This window comes from Clytia hemisphaerica, unplaced genomic scaffold, assembly GCF_902728285.1.
Source record: "Clytia hemisphaerica strain Z4C2 unplaced genomic scaffold, Clytia hemisphaerica genome assembly, whole genome shotgun sequence".
Lineage (NCBI taxonomy): Eukaryota > Metazoa > Cnidaria > Hydrozoa > Leptothecata > Clytiidae > Clytia > Clytia hemisphaerica.
Window position 1 is genome coordinate 2,094,018 of NW_027103286.1, and position 23,459 is coordinate 2,117,476.

At 36.6% G+C, this 23,459-nt stretch overlaps 1 protein-coding gene across 1 annotated transcript; it reads left to right on the forward strand.

Annotated features, from left to right (window-relative positions):
- The first annotated feature begins 7,560 nt into the window (after positions 1 to 7,560).
- Positions 7,561 to 23,018, forward strand: LOC136806731 (deformed epidermal autoregulatory factor 1 homolog). Its single transcript, XM_067063322.1, has 9 exons — positions 7,561 to 8,528; positions 19,062 to 19,244; positions 19,465 to 19,582; positions 19,870 to 19,932; positions 20,213 to 20,406; positions 20,762 to 20,887; positions 21,169 to 21,300; positions 21,628 to 21,726; positions 22,050 to 23,018. The coding sequence occupies exons 1-9, from the start codon at positions 7,689 to 7,691 to the stop codon at positions 22,254 to 22,256; spliced, it is 1,962 nt and encodes a 653-aa protein (XP_066919423.1). The 5' UTR covers positions 7,561 to 7,688; the 3' UTR covers positions 22,257 to 23,018.
- The last annotated feature ends 441 nt before the right edge of the window (positions 23,019 to 23,459 follow it).

The following is a 23,459-nucleotide window of genomic DNA, read 5'->3' on the forward strand; positions in this document are numbered from 1 at the left end:
GAGGTTCTGACAAAGCCTAGGTACGCCCAGGTGCACTGTAAGGCAAGGGTAGGTAATTTGAGAAAAATTTTAAAATCTTTGCTAAAACTTGGGGGAAAACGGCCGAAAAATGCACTGTCAGGTCGGTTTTCAGCAAATTTTGCAGTGCACTGTAGGGATCGGATTTTGAAACCCCGATTTCTGTCCGAAGATACGGTGTAGTTTCGAGATCGAGCCCCCCCCCCCCCGAGATTTGTCTTCAAAAAGAAGAGAATGCCCTGGAAACTAGCTATGTTTTCGAGCCATATCAAAAGTTAAAAGGCGTGTGACGAACCTAGATATATATTTGCAAAATATATTTACTCGTTTACCTTAGTTAGAGGAGGTACAATCTAAAATTTCACCACAGTTAGTCCCGTCCTCCTCACTCAACACACTCTAGCTGGCCATGCAACCTTGTCCCCCAGGCTTTGATGCGCAGTATGACAAAATTAATTTAACAGAATTTTGACCAAAAAGCAAAATAATAGAAAGAAAACGAAATTCTTTTTCATGAACGACTCGGCTATTCAAGTTTCGATAGAATTATGGGCGGGACTTTCATTAAAACTCAAAATCCGTGAAATGTGTGATTTTGAGATATTCCCCAAAGTTTGCCAAAAATTTTAATTTTTCAATCATCAAGGTTTATAATTAAATAAAGCTATTAAATCATAACACAACAAGGTGAAATTTATTTCTCAACCGACAATTAAATGTAAAGTTTGAATAAGTTTACAAGTTACAACTAAAAGAGCGAATATCATGAAAAAGAGCGTACAAAAAGAGCACTTATGGCAGCTATGGCGTTCCATAGTCAGCCATCTTTTAAAAAAAGACTTCAGAATTTTTTTTCTGAAACTAGCCGTTTCCATGCCGTAATAAGCTACTTTACAGAACACTAAATTTACGGAACTGATAATTTGCAGAATGGATAAAATCCCGAACTGATGATTTGCCGAACAGAGAGCGCATGCAAAGAGCGAACGAAAAGAGCGAATTGAAAGAGCGCAATAAAAGAGCGCATCAAAAGAGCGAATGAGCGAATGAAAAGAGCAAACCGAATGCGTTTAGCAAACAAAAAGAGCGAATAAAAGAGCGCACGAGCGAATTGAAAGAGCGAATAAAAGAGCAAACTGAACGCGTTCAGCGCATCAAAAGAGCGAATGAAAAGAGCGAATAAAAGAGCGCATCAAAAGAGCGAATGAGCGAATGAAAAGAGCGAATGAGCGAATGAAAAGAGCGAATGAGCGAATGAAAAGAGCGAATGAGCGAATGAAAAGAGCGAACAAAAGAGCGAACCGAAAGAGTTCAGCGAACTAAAAGAGCGAATATCATGAAAAAAGAGCGCACAAAAAGAGCACTTATGGCAGCTATGGCGTTCCATAGGTGGTGGTTCGAATCCCACTCGGTGCGAAAATTAGACAGGTCGAAATTGATGGACAAATGATTGACAGGTATGAAAACTCAGTCAGAAATGAGGAACTAAGTCTCAGAAACTCAGACAGTCAGAAAAGAGAAAAATAGGATAAGAGATAGGAAAGAAAAGAAAAGAAGGTGAGGTGACTTTTGGCCATCCGATATAACATTTTCCCTTTTTTAACCTCCACGAGTCCCACCGTCCCAGGTAGGGTCGCAAAAACACCAAAATAGAAAAATCAGTCCCTCGTAGGCAGGGTGCCTATTTTTGGAAAATTTGGGGAAAAAGTAGAAAATTTTGTAATTTCAGTCCCATTCAGCCCATTCAGGGTCACTTTTTTCGCAAATTTCGAGTCCCACGTAGGGTCCATTTTTCGAACCTCAGCGGAGCACCCCCGTCGGTCGACAAGGGTAGTACCCCCCCCCCCGGGACGCACTTCCAGTTCTTATAAAATTTGTGAACTAGAACTGTCTAGGGTCATGGCCCAGAAGGCTCACGAGGATGAATATTCCATAAAAATGATCATATTAGAAGATTAGAACACTTAAAGGAATTGTACGGTGTTATATATATATACACCCGACTCGTCTGAAACTGATGTCAGCAAAATTTTAATAAAAGAGTCCTTTCAAATTTGTAAATAAAAGGAGGAAAAAAATCTTGCTCCACATTTTTCTTTATTCATTACAAAAGATTCTATTTATTTCAATCTGCTGAATCAACATACATTATAACTATGTAAAAGGTCAATGGCTTTAAAGAATACTTTAAGAATAGACTACTTTAAGTAGTAGGGAGGAGGATGAGCAACCTCGCTCCCTGCGTATTATCACATATCAGCTTTCTTGATACTTACTTGATAGCGCTAGATAATATTCTCTGGCGTTCATAAGTAACGTAAATAAAGCCTGGAATACACGGGGACGAGGTTGGAGGATGAGATCATTCTTCGCCTTTGGCAAGGCTTTTAACCAGAGATTAGGTCATTTGGGATGCATCATGATACGTTTAGTTCTAGTGTAGGGTTACTCCTTAACCTTGGCAAGTCAGTAGTCAGTTACTTAGATTCATCCCCTAAGGTCAAGGATCCAGTTAGATCTGGATTAGGCTCGGCACACTGTAGTCCCAACGTTGTTAAGGTTCACCAGGGCAACCTCCCTGTTTATTATTAGCCTCCGTCATCAAAACGGGGCTATCAACCTCCGTCATCAAAACGGGGCTATTATTATTATTATACAGATTTACCAGCTAGGCTCACAGTGGGCCTCTAACCGATCTTATTTTACACTATTCTTGAATCGTATTTTGAGGGATAGTTTTCCCATGCATTGTTGAGGTTTTCTTTGAAGGTCTTGATAGACTTTGCTGTAACGACATTTCTCGACAGTCTATTCCAGGTTGGCACACATCTGTAATAAAAAAATTTCGTTTGTGGTCCGTTGAAACCTTCATTTGCGAAGTTAGGTAGAAGCTCATGGGGGTGTCTTCGATTTGGACGCGGACGTTTAGTCAACTTGTCAGGTATTGTTGTTTTATCGTAGTAGTGGAGGTGTTTGTAAACCTGTACCATATCACAAAACCGTCTTCGAAATTCGAGTGTTGGTAAGCCGAGAATTTTGAGCATTTTACTATATGAAAGGCTGCGGTACGTTGGGACCAATCTTGTTGCACGTCTTTGCACTCCCTCAAGTAAGTTGACGTGTTTACGTAAATCTTGGTAACCAAACTGATTGTGCGTACTCAAGGTGTGGTCGGACAAATGTTGAATATAGCGTACGGAGGATCTCCGGAGTTAAGTTGGTGAAACCTCGTTTGATGACATCAAGCATTGAGTTTGCTTTTTTTACTCGATTGGCTAAATGGTCTTCAAATGTCAATTCAGCATCAACCAATATACCCAGGTCTTTTTGTTCAAATACGTGCTCAAGCTGAATATCACCAAGAGAATACGGATGAGCGTGTTTTATATTTACGAATTTGCCGATTGTAAGAACGTGACATTTATCCGGATGGAGCTGTAATAGCCAATCATTGAACCATTTTTTGTTTGAGTGTGTCTATATCACAAGGAGGGAGTCATAGACTGAATCTACCTCTTTGAAGATCTTTGTATCATCTGCGAAAAGTAGCAGAGCCGAAATCACCTTGTCAGGCAAATCGTTTATGTACAGTACAAAGAGTAGAGGGCCCAAGACACTTTCTTGTGGTATTCCACTTAATACACTATCCATGTTGGATTTTGCTTGGTTTACTTTGACCAACTGCTTCCTTCTACTCAGAAACGATGAAATCCAGTTCTTTATCGATCCAACTATGTCATACCCTTCTAGCTTTTTGCAAAGCCTACGATGAGGCACTGTATCAAATGCTTTAGTGAAATCAAAATAGATGCAGTCTACAACTTTTCCGCTCTTGAAGATGGGCGTGACGTGAGCAACCTTCCAATCCTCGGGTAGTACCCCTTCAACCAGTGTCTTATTCATAAGCCTTGAAAGGGGCTCGGAAATTTCGTCGACAAGTTCTTTCAACATTCTTGGATGTATTTCATCAGGATCAAAAGATTTGTTTGTATCCAGATCTTTGATCTTCTTACTTATCATATCTTTAGTTATGACAATGTCTGCAATATCTTGTTCTGTTCTTCGTGGAAATTCCGGAAGTTCTCCCTCAGGCTCGATGGTAAAGACACTGCAGAATTGTTTTTGGAGAATGTTTGCTTTCTCTTGGTCTTCGTGACGTAGCGATGACTTGTCTTTAGGTGACTCGAGAAGTGACGAAACACCTGTCGCAGCTTTCATCTTACATGCGACCAAAAGACCTTTGGTTTCGTTTTGGCTTTAGTGCATATGTTTCGTTCGTATGTTCTATGTGCTTGCGACATCAACCTATTTACCCTGTTACGTGATGTAACATAGGTAAGCCGATAGCGACTCTTTTCCTCTGGACACAAGGCTCGAACCCATTTCCTGTGCAATCGATTTTTTTCGCTTACTTCTCTTTGCAGATCATTTCCTATTGGTATAGACCCCTTGCTCCAGCTCTGACAATCAAATTCTTTCAATGGAACAAATTGATTTCTAAGCTCTAAAAATTTTTTTTTTAATTATTGCCAAATTTCCTCTACAGATTTTATGTCCATTGCATTGAGTTATCCCTACTTGCCATTGATGTGCTACAAGAGACTGTTTCATTGCAGCATAATTACCATCGTTGAAGACGTATCGCTTTGAGTTAACTTTGCGCTCAGTGTAGCAAGCAAAGGTGAAAGCAAAAACACTATGATCGCTCTTCCCTAGTGGGCTTAGATATTGTAAGTCACATATTTGATTCTCCTCGCCCGTGAAGATTAAATCAATCGTAGATGGGTCATCAGTTCCTCGACAACACTATGCGACACCTGTCATCAAAACAGGCTAAGTAAGACCCCCGTCATCAAAACGGGTTACGCAGGACACCCGTCGTCAAAACGGGTTAGGCTCTCAGTTATATATCTTGATTTGATGCATCCCCAATGTCATCCCAAGTTCTATTATACATTTTCGTTTCCATTACTGCACACTTATGTCTCTGAGACGTGGGAATTGACTTACGTTTTACGTTGACGCACGAGAGATCTTTTTTCCAAGGGTCGAGGGTCGGCCTTTTTCAAGGGTCAGGGTCGAGGTCGAGGTCGGATTAATATAGATTGCCAGGATTTCCTACCTAACCTCGGCACACTTTTCAGCAAAAACACGATATAATATCTTTTTGCTTTTTTGCGTTATATATAAACCCAGGGGGGAGGGGAATATCCGGCGAGGCCCGGAATTCCCGAGTTATTTTTTCCGAGTTAAAAAAACCGAGTTAAAAAAAAACCGAGTTATCCCGAGTTATGACGTCATTTTTGGAATTTAGTGACGTCATTTTTCATTTTTTAACTCGGGAATTTTTGCTTCCTTTAACTTTCCGAGTTATTTTCCATTTTTTAACTCGGGAATTTTTGCTTCCTTTAACATTCCGAGTTATTTTCCATTTTTTAACTCGGGAATTTTTGCTTCCTTTAACTTTCCGAGTTATTTTCCATTTTTTAACTCGGGAATTTTTTCTTCCTTTAACTTTCCGAGTTATTTTCCATTTTTTAACTCGGGAATTTTTACTTCCTTTAGCTTTCCGAGTTATTTTTCATCTCTCTTTAAATTTCTTTTCAATCGACATGGCAAACTTTATGGCGCAATGGCGACAAACTTTATGTCAAGATTATGAAATGAACACAACACGTTTTCTCTTCTTATTTTTGCATCGCACGTTTTTCAGTTTCGAACTCACTTCACATTGCGCAGAATGGGGTTTGACGTTCGAATTGTTTTTATAAAAAGACGGGGGCAAACATTCGAATAACAATATACCCTCAGGTCAACATTTAAAGACTTTCCACTTTGAAAAAGTAGCGTATTTGACCCCCGGAACGTTTTTTAACCGCAAGTCTAATTAGAGCCTTATGACACAAAAAGATTCGATTCATAATTCGAATGTTTTGCAAAGGTCTCACGCGCGCGGGAAACTTTCGAATGTTTTTCTGTAAGTTGATTTGGTGAGTGTGTGCACTCTGGACGGTTTTATTCATTTATTTTTTAACATCTCTCATAAAAACGAATAGTCTGTGAAATAATTGATTCAATAATCGTTGTTGGTGATTCATTCAAAATTTTTACAGCGAAGGGGCAAGGACTCAGTGAATTTTTCTGAGAATCTTGTCATGTCACTTACAGTATTCTTTAATGAAATAGGGAGGAAATATAAATTTTGAAATAGCTTTATCTCATCACTTACCTGCTGTATTTTTTGAGATTTACACAGTATTTATGCTGTAATATTTTTGAAAGGCTTACACTTTGTTTATCTAGCAGGTTTTAACTTCAGTTCTTGCTTTTCAATTATTCAATTGTTTGTTGATTTTTCATTTTATTAAGCAGGTTAAGGTTTTTCTAGTTGGTAATGGATGGTTATGTCTTTGATTTAGGTTGGTATGGGATCAATAGATTAAAGCTGGTGTTTTTTTATGAAGAAAAATAACTCGGAAAGCTAAAGGAAGCAAAAATTCCCGAGTTGAAAATTCAAAAATAACTCGGAAAGCTAAAGGAAGAAAAAATTCCCGAGTTAAAAAATGAAAAATAACTCGGAAAGTTAAAGGAAGAAAAAATTCCCGAGTTAAAAAATGAAAAATAACTCGGAAAGTTAAAGGAAGTAAAAATTCCCGAGTTAAAAAATGGAAGATAACTCGGAATGTTAAAGGAAGCAAAAATTCCCGAGTTAAAAAATGGAAAATAACTCGGAAAGTTAAAGGAAGCAAAAATTCCCGAGTTAAAAAATGAAAAATGACGTCACTAAATTCCAAAAATGACGTCATAACTCGGGATAACTCGGTTTTTTTTTAACTCGGTTTTTTTAACTCGGAAAAAATAACTCGGGAATTCCGGGCCTCATATCCGGGGGGAGGGTGGTACTAGGGTTAACGAATGAGGGGTATGTGCTGACGGGACCTCCGAAAACCGAACCTTAGAGAGACTGATTTTTGCTGAAAAGGTGACCCTTAGAGAGACTTTTTGAATTTTCTTTTTCGATTTCTGGAAAAAGTCAAACCCTTTAGAGAGACTTTATTACAATTTTTTCTCTGGAAATCAAAAAATTTCCTAAAAATCCTGATTTTTTCGACCCTTAGAGAGACTTTGAAAGGTGAAAAAACCGACCCTTACCGTCCGCACATAAACATCATCCATTTTTGCCCCCGGGGGGGGGGATACACTATCCATGTTGGGGGTACTCCCCCCCCCCCAGAATCTTTGAGCAATTTATGATAACCATGGTCAGTTTTCGGCGCTTTTGCTAAAATCGCTAAAATCCGAAAAATAAAAACAATTTTACTCATAAACTACTTACAGTAGGTCGGTTTTTTACATCCTCGGCCTTCGCAATAAACTTTATTGACATTCGCCAATTTATTGACCCCACCAGTGACGTCATCACTCGAAGAAAAATATGGTCAATGAGCTTAATATAACGGAGATAGTAAGGACGTTCTGCTATTTCGTTCGTTTATTTTTTACCTCCCTAGTGTCAAGCCTCTACTGCAAAACCTTCTATTTTGAACGAATGTGATCGTGTATGAAAACGAGATAAGACGAGAAGTTGACAAATCTGCTTTTCCTGGACCCATTCTTCTGATAATTTGGAGTAAATACAACATATTGTTCAAGTAATCAGATTCATTTTAATGGCATCAAATATTGGTGGCACTGGGACCTCTGGAGGAGGATCATTTGGTATTCTTGGTGGAGAGGTGCTACCGCCGAAAGGTAACGAGAATAAACTCATTACGAGCTCCACCGCCAATAGAGCGGACGACCTCGGAGAGGATGATGTGTTTGCAAACGAAAACGAATCACCTCGTTCAGCTCATTCTCATTCTGCACACATATCTACAAAACCCTCTAAAGTTTCAACAGTATCTGTAGTTGGGGTAAGCCAAATTTCTTCTTCTACATCTAGTCCAGCTTCGATTCCTTATCCTATTCAAGACTCTGTTCTTCCAGTCACCAGTGTTAACCATGCTGCAGCTGCAGGCACAAGCATTGCTGTTACAGTCCCAACAACAACCAGAAGACCGTCCTACACTTCAAAAGCACCCTCAGCTCTCACTAACTTACCAAAAATTGATGATATTACAACATCCCCAAGTAATATTCAAACATTTACACTCAACCCAACTGCAATTATTGAGAAGCGTAGTTCCTTATCTGGCTTTGACAATGATGACAATGGTAGACCAGGACACAAAGATCTTTTAAGTTTGCATGGACAAGCAAGTTTTGACAGTATAGACCATGAGGAATACTCCAACCCAGGAACACCAACATCAAGCTCACTTTCAAGTGGACATTTGCTTGCAGCTAGAAATAAAGATAAAGCAAACAGAATGCGTGCTGACCTACTTAGTAAAGGCAAATGGGAGATGGCTGCAAAAGCCAACATCTTGACTGTCCGGTGTAGAGAAGAAGTTGCGGAATTGCATAAGGACAAATTTGGATCAGGATCTAAAGGCAAATGCATTAAGGTATACATTTTGGCACTTTGCTCCCCCATGAAAACATTTGTAGAAAAACTATTGATGTGCCAAGAATAGACTTAGGGTTGTAGACCAGTTTTCATAACCTGATAGCATTCTATTTCTATTTCTATTCAATAATTCAGAGGGTACATACGTACAATTTCCTGAATGTAAAATAAAATGGTAATAAAATAAAATCTATCTAAATATAATAAAATCTAGAATTTAATAAAAAGGCAACCACTTTGGATTAAGAGGTAATTGAATTTTGCAGAAAAAAAAGAACTTAGATTACTGAGGAATTTAATTGGTTACCAAAAAGAGCTACATGGCTGTATTGACATTGAAAACAAACTAAAGGCTAAAAATGTGAACGATAAAAATATGTGAAGGATAAAAACAATTCTGAGTAAAAACATTTTATTAACTAATATATAAAACATAAGATAAATTGAAATAAATTAGATTGCAAGGTTGAATTGAGGAGAAAAACTACAGAAGAAGTTATATGACCTCACGCATCACTGAAAGAATTTTGAAAACTTGATAAGACAAGACAAGATTAATTAACACTGAGATTTGAAGCAAACTTAAGAAAATAATCTATTTGAGGAAGGCCACTAATTTATCATTAAATATATCTAACGACTCAGCATTAACCAGACCAGCTGAAAGCATATTCCATTCTTTGATTGTGTATGGGTAGAAGGAGTAGGTATACCGTTGAATTGCACCTTGGATTGGCTGAAATCGAAGATCATTGCATCTCTGAGGTTTAATGGTATTAGGAGGCATGAACTTGATTCCATTGTGAAACTGGTAGAGAGATGTTAAACGCTTGACTGTACGCCTCTGCTCCAATGTTTGCAGGTCAAGGTTCTTAATCATACTAGTTGGAGAGGCTTCTCGTTGCCATTGATTAGAAATCCATCTAGCTGATTTTCGTTGTACAGACTCTATGTGTCGATTGAGTTTTAGATTTCCTACTGGGTCCCACACTATTGATGCATATTCGATTATGGGTCGTACAAAGGTTTTGTAGCATTGGAGTTTAACTTCCTTGTCACACATTCGAAGATTTCGTTGCAAAAAATGTCGACAGTTATGAGCCTTTGCAGACGTTGTTGTGATATGTTTGTTGAATGTTAATTTGCTATCCAAGATCACTCCTAGATATTTAGCAGATTTTACCAATTCGAGATTGTAGCCATGGATTGAATATGTTTCTTCAGTTTTTTTGTGTTTATTTGTAAATCGCAGGACTTTACATTTGTCAGCATTAAACTCCATGGACCAGTCCTTTTCCCATTGGGTAAGGTGGTTCATGTCATTTTGCAGATCTCTGGCATCTTTGATTGATTTGATGGATTTGTAAAGTAGAGCGTCATCAGCAAAAAGACTTATCTCTGAGGATGTGACTGCTAATGATATGTCATTTATATATACTAAAAACAGCAGGGGTCCCAGTACCGATCCTTGTGGGACTCCGGATGTTACTTTTCCCTCTGGTGATTCTACGCCTCTAACGAGTACTTTTTGGGTTCGGTTACTGAGAAAATCCTCTATCCAAGTCAACAAGTTGTTTTTGATTCCATAGAAGCTTAGCTTTAAAAGTAACTTGCGGTGACAAACTTTGTCAAATGCTTTACTGAAGTCCAAAAGTATAGCATCAGTTTGCCCTTTTTCATTCAATATCTTGACTAGATCATTAACAGTTTTTACTAGTTGTGTCTCACAGGATCGTTTCTTTCTAAATCCATGTTGTCGGTCAGTGAGGATGTTTTGCTGCTCTAAATGGTTGATTATGTGACTGTGAATTATGTGTTCGAGTGTTTTACATAGTACAGATGTTAGGCTCACAGGGCGGTAGCTTTCAGGGTTTGATCTGCTTTTGTTGTTGCCTTTATATAGCGGAGTAATGGTTGCTTTGCGCCAGTCATCTGGAATTTTTGATTGCTTCAGCGAAGCTTGAAAGATGAGAGTAAGGGGTTTACTTATTATATCAGCACACTCCTTCAAAATTCTGGTGGAAATTTGATCTGGTCCATTAGCTTTGCTGGGGTTGAGCTCTGAAAGTAATTTTTGAACACCATTTTGTGTTATTTCTAATTCACTGATGGGTGGACAGGTATTTCCTTTTATATCTGGTGTTCGGCCGTCATCTTCTGAAAAAACACTCAGAAATTGATTATTGAGGATTTTTGCAATTTGAGTGTCATCAGTAAAAGTATTTCCATTTGAGAGCAAAGAAGTGATTCCGATATTATCCTGCTTTTTCGATTTGATGTAACTGTAGAACTTTTTCGGATTTGATTTGTGTTCTGATAAAAAATTGTCGTTGATAAATTTATCACAAGTTTGTTTACAAGTCAATCTTGCTTTCTTTGCAGCTTTTATGTATTTGTTCCAGTCAACTGATTGCTTTGTGCGTTTGTATCTATTATATAATTTTTATATAGCAGCTGTGGAGTTTTCTTAACGCGACACGCTGAAGCTCTAAAGATCGCTAAAAACTAACATCTGAGGAAAATGGCCCTATCTCTACAGAAAATTTGAGTCAACTTTTTGTCTTGTGCCGAAAACTTAAAAACTAAAATGGCGCTCCATGAAAAGTGCGTTTTATAGATAGGAATTAAATTCTGTCACACAATGCTTTGCGAATGGAAAGGTTTCAAATTGAAGGCGGAAGGTGAAAATGGATGTTTGTTATTGTTTTAAAACTCAAGTTTTTTGGTCTTTATACTTTATAAACTTCATAAAAGTATTCAGTAATGGTTTGTATTCATTTTCTATAGCTTCAGTTTTCTTCTACTGATAATATAAAGAGGTTTGTTTATGATTTTTCTCTCTTTTTAAGTGATATTTGTGTATGATGTTATTATACTTGGTTTTCTCTTGTGTGATCAGTTTAAAGTTTCTTTTTTGAGCATATTCATCCATTAAAGAACCTTGTTTGTGAAATACAATAAGTTTTGCATGCTTCTTTTCCAAAAAAGCTCTGAATTTGCTTTGAGAGAACTTGACATATCTCCCGACCCAAAAGTTGTCGGTCATGACACCCTTCCCTGTCGACATTGCACTCGGACCTGTTCCTCTTAAATAAAATTCTACACGGTCCGCGTACAGGCGCGCGACCATATTCTTCAGATTGTATATTTTCGCCCACGTCTTTAGAGCTTCAGCGTACTGGGCCAGAAAATACACAATCTGTTATCAGGTTAAGTTTTCAGAGCATGTCGTGGTTGCCCCCAAGGAAAAATTTCCAACATAAAACTCTGCCCCTAAGATCCGTTTCCCACCACAAAAAAAGGCAGAAAAACAGGTAAATATAGCCAGTTTTCAATGATTTTGCCCCTGAACTGTAGGGTCCTAGGTCACTTGTTCGACAGTACACTTGAAGCCAGGTTAATCCCCAGTCCTTTTAGACGAACGCGGTCCTTTACGATTTCGAGATTGCATATTCGTCAGATTGTATGTTTCCACCCACCGCTTCAGCGTGGTGGGCAGAAAACAACCACAATCTGATCTCAGGTTACGTTAACGATATTCAACTTCAGAATTTGTCAAATAATTCGACAACTTTTGTCGAACAAGTGGGTCGTCGAACAACTATATGATCAGTTGTTCGACAATGTAATTGTTCGACAATACAGTTGTTCGAGAATACATAATTGTCGAACAAGTGGGTTGTCGAACAACTATATGATCAGTTGTTCGACAATACAGTTGTGCGACAACTTTCGTCGAACAACTGTATTGTCGAACAACTGTATTGTCGAACAATTACATTGTCGAACAACTGATCATATAGTTGTTCGACGACCCACTTGTTCGACAATTATGTATTGTCGAACAAGGGGGATTTCGAACAACTGAGAAGTCTGACAATTGATCTTCCCACTTGTTCGACAATACATTTGGCCGACAATTTTCACGATTTGTCGACCAAATGTATTGTCGAACAAGTGTACTGTCGAACAAGTGCAGAATCCCCAACTGTAGATATTATCAAAATTTTGCCCCTGCCCTTGAAAAGTAAGCAATCTCCGCCCTCGAGATCTCGATGATTTCTGCCATGCTCTGAAAACTGGGTTGTCGACAGGGCCTGAAATGACGGTCAGACATCGGACATTGTCCGACCAAAATAAATTCTGATCGGACCCATATTTTCAGTCCCTCAAAAAATTTAAACAAATTAAAAGATTATTTAGGCGGCAATCACAAATATGTTCATTTCGCATCCCCGTTGGGTCTAAAAAGTGAGTCGGTCGGTCGGTCGGTCGGTCGGTCATAAAAATTTCGGGTTTCCATTTTTCCTTCCATTTTTGGAGTGCATTCTTTGAGTAAACTGCCAGCCAGCCAGCAGCCAAAACAACCACGTGTAATGGGTGGTTTAAAAATTATGACCTTTGAAAACTTGGGTCAAGCTGGAGTTTTTACAAGGTTTTCGATGATTCGGTTGATGTTTGAATCTTGAGACAAAGGATTTTATTGCTTTTTCTAAAGAACGTGTCATCTCTATTATTTCAAATGACCAATTAGTGAAGTATCTTATAAAAACTCCAGCTTGTGACCTCCGATCCCAAAATGATGCATGTAATGATAAACAAAGTCAAAATGCTGCAAATGCGCTAGAAATTGCTCGCAAAAAATCGACAACAATAAAATTTTTGAATGAAGGAAAGGTCATGACAGAAAAAGTCCGACAAATTTATCGACTCACCGACTCAATTCTACTCAATTTTCGAGAGTCGGTCGGGCGACGCGAAACAAAGATATTTGTGATTACCGCCTTACGTAAATTTGAGATTAACAACCTTCTTATAACAGCTATTTTTTTTAGAATCTTCCTTACAATCTAGTTTTTCTATTCATAAAAAGTAGATTATTGACGTGTGGAAAGGAATTTTGGCATGACTGATCCTTTTGTTTCGATAATAACATCAAGTTCTAGTTCTATTGAATTATCACATAATACATTACGTACATTTTCGTGATTTTAAACATATATAAAGGATAAAATAAAATAAAAAGTTAAAAACATTAGCGCAAGATGTTCTAAGACGCTGGTGAAAATGTGGAAAGTACAAAAGACTCAAAATGTCAAAGTGTAAGAGTGAGCTGGGACGAGACGATGACATGCCAAGCTAAGTAGAAAAATTGTAGGAATTACAGGGAAAAATATTTGTAATTTGGAAATTGAAAACTATTAAAATAAATATTTTCATATCAAAATGTAAGATAAAAATATTTAAGTCGAAATATTAAAATTATCCATGTCCATATCCACGATGGTGATGAGGCCAGCAGTGCTAAGTAAAAAAAGAAAACACGGCGCAAAAATTGTTCAAACAGAAGACAAAGCATGGGGACACAAGACATGAAGAGTAAAATCGCAAGAGACAAAAAGGACTACCTCAGGATAGAAAAAAGTAAAAATCAAAAAGAAATAAAAAATAAAAAATAAAAAATTCCACAAGCTAAAATTCTTATTTTGAAATGCTAAGGCTAAATTTATATCAGGGTCTTCTTCATTGACGATATGGGTTGGTAAGGCATTCCACAACCTAATTGTTGAGGGGACATAGCTGTATGTATCAAAGTGGGAATTAATTTTCTTCTCGATTCTCAACCTCGTCCCCGTGTATCCCAGGCTTTATTTACGTTACTTATGGACGCCAGAGAATACCCTGGTGTTGGCTGATGCGAGTTCCCCCTCTCAGAGGGGGAACTTCTCAAAACAATACGTCATAAAAAAAATTGACGTTACAAAGTTGCACTGCAATGCAATGGTTTCAAACCCAGGAACAAATGAAATCTGACGTTTTGTTTTTGAATTACATAATCATACGCGTTCGAAAACCAGCCAATGCCAGGGTATTATCTAGCGCTATCAGTAAGCATCAAAAGCTGATAATACGCAGGGAACGAGGTTGCTCGATTCTTTCTTTCCTTTTTCTTTCTTATCAGTTCACGCTTTCTCTCACTACCTTCAAAGCGTGGTTAGCTCAAGCGGTTAGATCGTCTGTCTCATATGCATGGGGCTCCAAGTTCGATACCAATGGATGTCCAATTTTTTCAATTCTTGATTTTTTTGTGATTCTCTCATCACTTTAATTTTGTATCATATTTTCATTAGAGTGAAGAGATATCGACGTGTTATGTAATGTTAATTGCTATTAGTAATTACGCATTCAATTCGAATCTATGATCTGTTCCCTCATAGTGAGGAGTTTAATACTCTTATAACAACGGTATTTTATAAGCATTGAATACTGAATTCAAATAACAACCTTGCAAGAAAGATAAGCAAAAGATTGGATCAAGTGCCAAACATTTTGACCCGGAAATCAATTATTATTCTGCTTTTAAAGTATAAAACGAGAAGTTCAATGATTCTGAAAGAAGTTATTTGACAATTTTTTTACAAAGAATCGCTCGCTCACTCGCTGGCTGAAAGTGAAAGTGAAAGTGAAACTGTCAGTCAGCAAACGCAGGTGCAAACGCCTATACCCGTTCTTCTATATCTCAGCCTTGAATAATCGCTTGTGGCAAAAAAGAGATTGAAGAAAAAAAAACTTTAAAAAATTCTTATTAAGTGATGCTAGCATAGCTTATCTAAACCTTAGACAGAGAGCGGAGGTAATATACGCTAGTTACTTGTTTGATTGACCTTCATTATAAAAGAAACATAATTAAAAAAAGAAAAATTGAAGAATTGAAAAATTGGACACTCATCGGAATCAAACTCGGAACCCATGCATATGAGACAGGCGATCTAGCGGCTTGAGCTAACCACGCTTTGAGAGTGGCGAGGGAAAGGGTGAACTGATAAGAAAGAAAAAGGAAAGAAGAAAATTAATTCCCGCTTTGATGTTATTATCGAAACAAAAGGATCAGTCATGCTGAAATTCCTTTCCACACGTCAGCAATCTATTTTTTATAAATAGAAAAACTAGATTGTAAGGAAGATTCTTAAAAAAAATAGCTGTTTTCTTAGACGACTACGTTATAGGTTAGTATTCTTGTAATAGCCTACTTGTGAGCTAACCAGGAAAGGTATGAGCTTAAAATTTGACATGGATCTTTCCCAAAAAAAAAGTGAAGACAAAAAACAAAATTTTGTTCATCCTTGACGTTTCGATACTTCTTGTATCATGATCACAAGCAAATGTTAGCTTACAAGCAAAAACGTGTTAATAAATCAAAATTTCAAAATCACATCTAGCAATTATAGGTCATAAAATTTACATAATTGAACGCATACATATACTTATTCAAAAAAGCTCTAGAGGATAAGAAGATACCGTTTTATTTAAATCAGGTTTCAAATCCCTAATGATTAAAGATTCTTTTATATAAAGCTCTTCGTCAGTTTTTCCTTTTTCATAAACCTTCATGTTCTCTAGGGACACGTCGTGCCCAGTTCTAAAAAGATGTCTCGTTACAGCAGTTGGTCTTTCAATATTTCGATGCTCCTTGTACCGTGTCGCAATATGTCGTTTTGTTTTCCCAATATAGTAAGACTCGCAATCTGTACAGTGCACTCCGTACACAACAAATGAACGTAACCTTAGAGGTATTTTATCTTTGAAAGTAAACAGATTTGAGAGTCGAAACGTAGTGCGGAAAACGATCTTTAGGTCAACTTGTGGGTAGGTCTCAGCTAATAATACAGCTAATATGGCAACTAAAGAAACTAACTTCATTTTCAATGGTAAATGTTACGATCAAATTGACGGGGTTGCCATGGGTTCACCATTAGCACCTGTATTAGCTAATATATTTATGAGAAATTTCGAGGAAAAGGCTTTCGAGATTTGTCCCGTTGATATTGAAAAACCATCCTTTTATCGACGTTATGTTGATGATAGTTTTCTATTGTTCAAAAATCAATCACACGTTACACCATTTTTTGATTATTTGAACACTCGCCATAAAAACATTGTGTTCACCAAAGAAGAAGAATCGACATCAGAGGATAGTTTCCCCTTCCTTGATACAAAGATTGTCAAAGAAGATGATAAATTCTTAACAAGTACCTACTCAAAGATAAAATACCTCTAAGGTTACGTTCATTTGTTGTGTACGGAGTGCACTGTACAGATTGCGAGTCTTACTATATTGGGAAAACAAAACGACATATTGCGACACGGTACAAGGAGCATCGAAATATTGAAAGACCAACTGCTGTAACGAGACATCTTTTTAGAACTGGGCACGACGTGTCCCTAGAGAACATGAAGGTTTATGAAAAAGGAAAAACTGACGAAGAGCTTTATATAAAAGAATCTTTAATCATTAGGGATTTGAAACCTGATTTAAATAAAACGGTATCTTCTTATCCTCTAGAGCTTTTTTGAATAAGTATATGTATGCGTTAAATTATGTAAATTTTATGACCTATAATTGCTAGATGTGATTTTGAAATTTTGATTTATTAACACGTTTTTGCTTGTAAGCTAACATTTGCTTGTGATCATGATACAAGAAGTATCGAAACGTCAAGGATGAACAAAATTTTGTTTTTTTGTCTTCACTTTTTTTTTGAGAATAATCTGGGCCAGGAGAAAATTTTTTCATGGATCTTTCCATCCATAATGCCTGCCAGCACCCAAAAAATTATAGCCTGAAACTTAGTAGAATTCCCAGCGGGGGGGGGGGGTTAGGGTATAATTATGGAAAATTCCACCAGTTTCCCTTCCTTCCCTCTTCATCTCAGTCTTGTATTTTTGAAGGAAAATAACTACCGTCTGATTTCTGTATTTTTAAAGGAAAATTACTTGTCTTGTCTTTTTAAAGAAAAATAACTAACATCGCAGCTGATTGGGCCATTCTGAACCCATTTCTATATATTATATGCAAGATATTCACTTTTAAAAAAAAAATTTCGCCTCAGCTCAAGCGTACTCTGGACTTGACTCAGAGAGGCGGCAAAATTTAAAAAGGAAATACTTTTAATATTTACACACAGAGAAACTCTCTGCAGTTAAAAATGTCCTCCATTCATTACGTGTGAAAGCAAACAATTCATCCTTTTTCAGGATTGCTTCAAGTCAAAATCATAGCGCAAAAAATGCCTTCCACTATAAATGTCTTGCTAAATTTCTAGCTGGTCTATTTTTTTGTCTAACCAAAAACGATCACGTCGGACAATCGGACCAATTATTAGCTAAAAATTCATTCGGACATGTCCGACCCGAATCGATTTGCTTTGGACATCATGTCTGACCATCAAAATATTGTTATTTCAGGCCCTGTGTCAACATGAGCCCAATTTACGGTGAATCGTCATATTAGTACAGTAGATTAACAATGGTTAGTCAGAATTTCATTAAAACCTGGACAAATCCCGGGTTGGTCTAAAAAGCAGGGTAGCCAATGGGGTAGCCAATTGGACTAGGTTATGGGGTACCTCTTTTTGCCTAAACTTTTGAAATCTGAAACCTGTTTTCATGTGGAAATAACTATTACAACATCTTGTTAATGATTCCTTGTAATAAAATTTAAGATTCCTTTCGAACTTCAGCCACAATAGTCTTTTTTCCAAAGGTACTGAAACTTGTTACTTCTCAAGAGACCTGGTGCCATTTTGTCTTCCTTCTTGGCTTTGTTTGAAAATTTACAGACCTGAATAAAAAATATATACAAAACAGTTTTTAATATTTTAGATTTAGATTTTATTTATGTTTTTAATTGTTATTTCCGTGAAGCTGTAATTCGATGATAATAGCTTTGGAATCGCCTTTGGGCCATATGATCTCTAATCTTGTCATATCTTAACAATCCTTTGTTATTGAATCTATTGTTTAATCTAAATCATGTTTAGTTGTTTCAAACAATTAATTCCTTTCAAAATTTTTAAATATGGCAGCTTATAATAGGTACAAAAGGTCTTTTGAAATAGCTCTATTATAATGAAGCTCTATTTCTTACTCCTCGTGCATTAGCACGTGGTAATTTATATCTTTGTTTATCTTTGGAATCATACATGATCAATCTAAGTATCAATCAGATTCATGCTCCCTGGTCAGTAAAATGTGGTTCTGTGCATTCATTTTCGGTATTTCTATTCTGGTCTGTAAAATATTTAGGTACCCCACAACCTAGCCCAATTGGCTACCCCAATTGGCTACCCTGCTTTTTAGACCAACCCACAAATCCCCATCAAGCAGAAATTTAACATAGCAGGCTGTAGGATGATTACTCTCAGAAAAAAACCCTTGATATGATGAATTATCAACAAACCCTGGAGCTATTCCCCATTTGTGTATAGAAAGAATAAAAGAAGAATAGGATCATAGATATTTTTGTTTTGAAGATTTTCTGCAAACATGTGAAACATGCAAACAAATTCTTTTATTGGTTCATTAGCAAGTTTTAGCTGTTTGTTTTTTCGGTCAAAACACAAATATTTCACCTGATTTCACTGTTACAAAAAAATTAATTTCAATATATGTATGATGTTCTTAGGTTGTGACCAAAATTAAGCCTTGTGTACTTGATTATTAACAATTCATTTGAATATTTTCTTTAAAGTTTGGTGACAAATGGTGTACCCCTATAGAATTTGAAGGATTGGCTGGACGTGCTTCCTGTAAAGATTGGAAGAGAAGTATTCGCTTTCATGGTCTCCACCTACAGAAGCTGATTGAAGACCAATTTTTGACGTTGCATGCAATCTCATGCACTTGTGGTATTTGTTGTGGGGATGAAACACTAGTAAATAATCTCATCTTAAAGAAGCATTATGCATAGACATGTATTTCAAATATTCAGTAAACTCCAGGATTCAAAAATTAGTTCTTGTAGATTTGGCACTATCCCACGTTTATGATGTGTTTACTGCTAGATTTTTTTCAATTTCCCCTGGCTGTGAGCCTCAACAATACCTAACTTGTAGAAATGTAGTAGTCGTAGGTTCAATTGTTTTCATTTTCAGACCGGTCCAGTGAAACTGTTTCAATCTGTGAAAAGGAAAAGATCTCACATTGGCAGCACCTTAGGTTCTTCTCCTGGTCCTTACAAGAGGAAATCTTTTAGTGATGAATACAAACAAGGTTGGTGGAGTTTCATTAAGCGTTAGATTTTGTCTCTTAAATTAATATGCCTCTTGTTTTATTCACAGTCTATTTGACATGTCATTTCACTCTGCTGTATAAAATTAAAACAATGTGCAAGTTAGTTAGTATTGTAATGTGTGGAAATCTCATCTTAGTGCTCTCTTTAAATGAGTCTTCTTATTAGGTTTAGATATACCACTGCAATGTAGTGTCTAATTATCTAATTGACAAAAAATAGTGGGTACCTGATGATATCATTACAATCGTGATATTCTTGTTTTTAGCATTTCGTGAAAGAGGTGCATCATTTTCAGTCGAGGGCGATGTATTTACACTTGGACATGATGGTAAACTGAGATTTTATTTTCTGATTTTTCCACCCCTTACAGAGACTTACAAGTTGCAAAAAGGCACCCTTAAGGGCTGCCTTCATGTACAAACATTTCCTGGAAGAGCCAATTCTGAGCCTTTTTAAATGTGTCTTTCAGAGTTGGATAAAATTTCTTCCTTGCATGAAATTTCAAGGTAACTTGATTTCATAGATAGTCAGTTATAAAGGCCCTCGTGTGCCTAGAACTTGTTACATTATAATGATTAAAATGATATGACTTATTTTGTCATTTTCAGATCCAGGAATGCCTCCAATGACGCCATTGACACCAATCACACCTCTAACACCACATACTCCTTTTGGAGCAAATTGTTTGACACCATTACCTGTTGGAGTTGTAAGGCCAACTTCTCCACCAAAATCAATCATGTTACAAGTCCCTGTCTCTTCAACTTCAGCTGGTTCCACAATCGCAATTCCTCTCAAAGAGGTAGTTTCTCTGATGTTTTTTATTAAGTGAGAACAATTTCTTCTATAGATGAGGTCTGCAAAATAGACATATGTCGGCTGTTATGGATTTTTTTTTATCACGCTCGGAAATCTCTGTCAAATTTTAAACCACTCTCATTATACTTTCTGATTTTCTCAGTTTCACAAATTTTGCTGTCCAAGGCACAAGAAAAATTTCAATTCGTTAGTCAAAAAATTTGATTCGCTACCTCAAGTTAATATTCACGCTAGTTAATGCACTGGTCTTGCTAAGAATTCCCGGGAACTAATTTTCTATATGAAAGCCTATCAAAAACAAACCAAAGCCCCTAAATGTGAATCACCTTTCACTATAGATGATTCACCAACAAACTATCCAGCATCATCAGCTAGCACCTATGATTCCCCCACCTACTCCTCCAAAGCCTGATATCAACACGTTGAACCAACTGACTGCACAGCCTTGGAACCAACTGGAAGAGGTATATTGACTCTGTTGTTTCCAGTCCCTTGTGCCAGAGATCCTGAAATGTAGATGCACTAATTTGAAGCAGCAAATGTTCCTACAAACATTATTTTACAAGCAGTCTGGTACTTTTTTTGGCAGATAAATTATTGGTATTTTGATTTCGTGGTGAAATTGCAGAAAATCCTTGTGAAGTTACATTTTTCTACAGTTTCCCAATTTAATTTTTCAAATGTTATATTTATTGACAAGTCCAATGCTGTTTATGTTGTAGAAAGAGAAACTTGTTTCTTTTAGATGGCATCAGCACTGGTAATCATGGCCAACAAATTCAAACTGATCATCGAACAGACAAAAATCCAAGCAGAAGCATTGAAAGATAGTGCTGTCACACAAGCCAAAATTCAAGCTGAAAATGAAAAAGCAGAGGTGATATTCAATGGAATTTTTTTTGGAAATATTTCTTAGTTTTAAAGAACTGAATTATTTTTTGCTTTTTTTATTTAATCATTAAGCAAGGACGCTTGATTCAAATTATATTATTCTCGAATGTTTGTCACACAAAAATTGAGGACAAGCTGGAGTTTTTTTACAAGCTCTTATTTGATTTGGTTGGTCGTTAAGATGTAATAAAGGAATCTTATTACTTTTTCTAAAGAACGCGTCGTCTCTATCACTTTAAATGACCAATTAGTGAAATTTCTTGTAAAAACTCCAAGGCATCTCAAAAATTGAAATCTATTCCCATGTTTTCAGATAAGAAGAGCTCATTTCCAACACGGAGCTGTTCAACTGATTTCTTTACCAAATGGTGACCCCACAACACAAATAACTGTCCACCAACAGTTACCAAAGGTATCAACTACTTTCTTCTTCAGTTACAAATTTTTTTGATGTTTTCGAAACGTTTTTTTACTTCGTCCCAAGGATTTTACAAAGAGATAAGGAAAAAAGGAAAGTTTCGAATATAAATAAATGGCAGGAGTGAAGGTCATATAAGTAAGATTCAAACTTTGAGGATTCTCTCAAAATTTTCCCTTTTTTCATATAGCCCAAAATTAAAAAGTAGTATTAAAATATAGAAGAGTATTATAGGTCGTTTAGGTTGCAAAAGAGTACGCGCGAGTATATCAACATTTTCTCTAGTTTCGGCAATTGTTTATCTTTTCTTTCACTAGTGCAACAACTGTGGTCGTGACGCGTCGCAAACATGTCGTGGTTGCAACAAATCACATTATTGTGGGACTTTTTGTCAACAGAAAGATTGGATTCTGCATAGAAACAGATGTGGTCGAATTGAACATGCTATGGTACCCGATGAACATGCAACGCAAGTGGTCACATCACAAAATGCCACACATCTCACCATTCCAGGAGATAAGTAAATATGAACTGACTCAAAACAACTTCTCAAATGTTGATACTTGACAGATTCGAGAAAAGGCGAATTTTTTGGTCATTGTTTAGGTAAGCAAGATGAAGTTGAGTACCGGAGAAATGCAAATCGGCTTATTATCTAGGTAAGTGAAATGAGGTTGAGCTGCAAATTGGTTATTTCTCTGGCAAATATCTCACATAAGCTTCTCCTTGATTATCTGTTTACAGCTATTATATTTATCAAGTTAAAAAATATAATCATGTTGCTTGTCAAATCAAGAAACTTAAATAAGCCTGTCAATACAAGATCTTAGAACCAAAATGATCTTCTCTTTCGAACGAGATTCCTTTTATCTTCAGGCAGCTCAAGTCATGTCTACATCGTCGTCTTCGCTTCTCTTATAACCCAATGAGAGCTTGAAATGTAAAATATGTATTTAATCAGTAATAAGGTAGATTTCTGTATATAGCTTGTTTTAATAAATTTAGAAAATTTTATTTTGCATTGTAAATATGTTTAACAAAGAAATAAAAAAGGATTAAGAGCTGGTCTCTTCAATTCAAATTTATCTAAGATTTTAAGATGACAATATATTTATTTATGAGTATGTGTCATTTTGTTACTTTATGTATAAAATTATGTAAACATTTTACCATATGTATATGTAATGTATTAACATTCTTTAGTTTTTTCAGTCTTTTTGTTATGATCTTTGTAATATTTCTTATAATGATATGCGCTAAAGAAATAATTTCTTTTCATTCTTTCATTTGATGCGTTGTATCTTACTTAGCCAGTAAACTGTGCTTCCCTAATTCTCTCATCTCTCTGATTTCAAGTCTTTCCTCTGGAGTGTTTGCCTTTTCTAACTTTATTTTCGATAAACCTCAAGCAAATTAATTTTGGCGAGAACCAAATTTGGCGAACGGAAGCATAAGAGACTAGGGACCTTTAGCATCTACTTTTGGCAAAAAATGGGAATTCCCTAAAAACTTTAAAACTGCAAGTGATAGTTAAGTGCTTTGTAATACGGCTAGAAAGTAGAGTTTTAACATTAGACTTACGGTCTCAGGATCTAAAAACTCAAAAATGTTTCATTATGGCTAAGAGCATAGCCTAGAAGCCACTTAGCCCCTCCCAAATCGAAAAATCCCCTGATAATAATTTCAAAACGAGGCAAGCTATTGGCGGCTGCCCACGCTAAAGCTCT

Excerpts from the sequence above, each read along its gene's own strand:
- LOC136806731 (XM_067063322.1), top strand. The coding sequence starts at position 7,689 with ATGGCATCAAATATTGGTGGCACTGGGACCTCTGGAGGAGGATCATTT. Across the intron at positions 19,583-19,869 it reads TAGTGATGAATACAAACAAG|CATTTCGTGAAAGAGGTGCA; the intron begins GTTGGTGGAGTT and ends TCTTGTTTTTAG. Across the intron at positions 20,407-20,761 it reads TCGCAATTCCTCTCAAAGAG|ATGATTCACCAACAAACTAT; the intron begins GTAGTTTCTCTG and ends CTTTCACTATAG.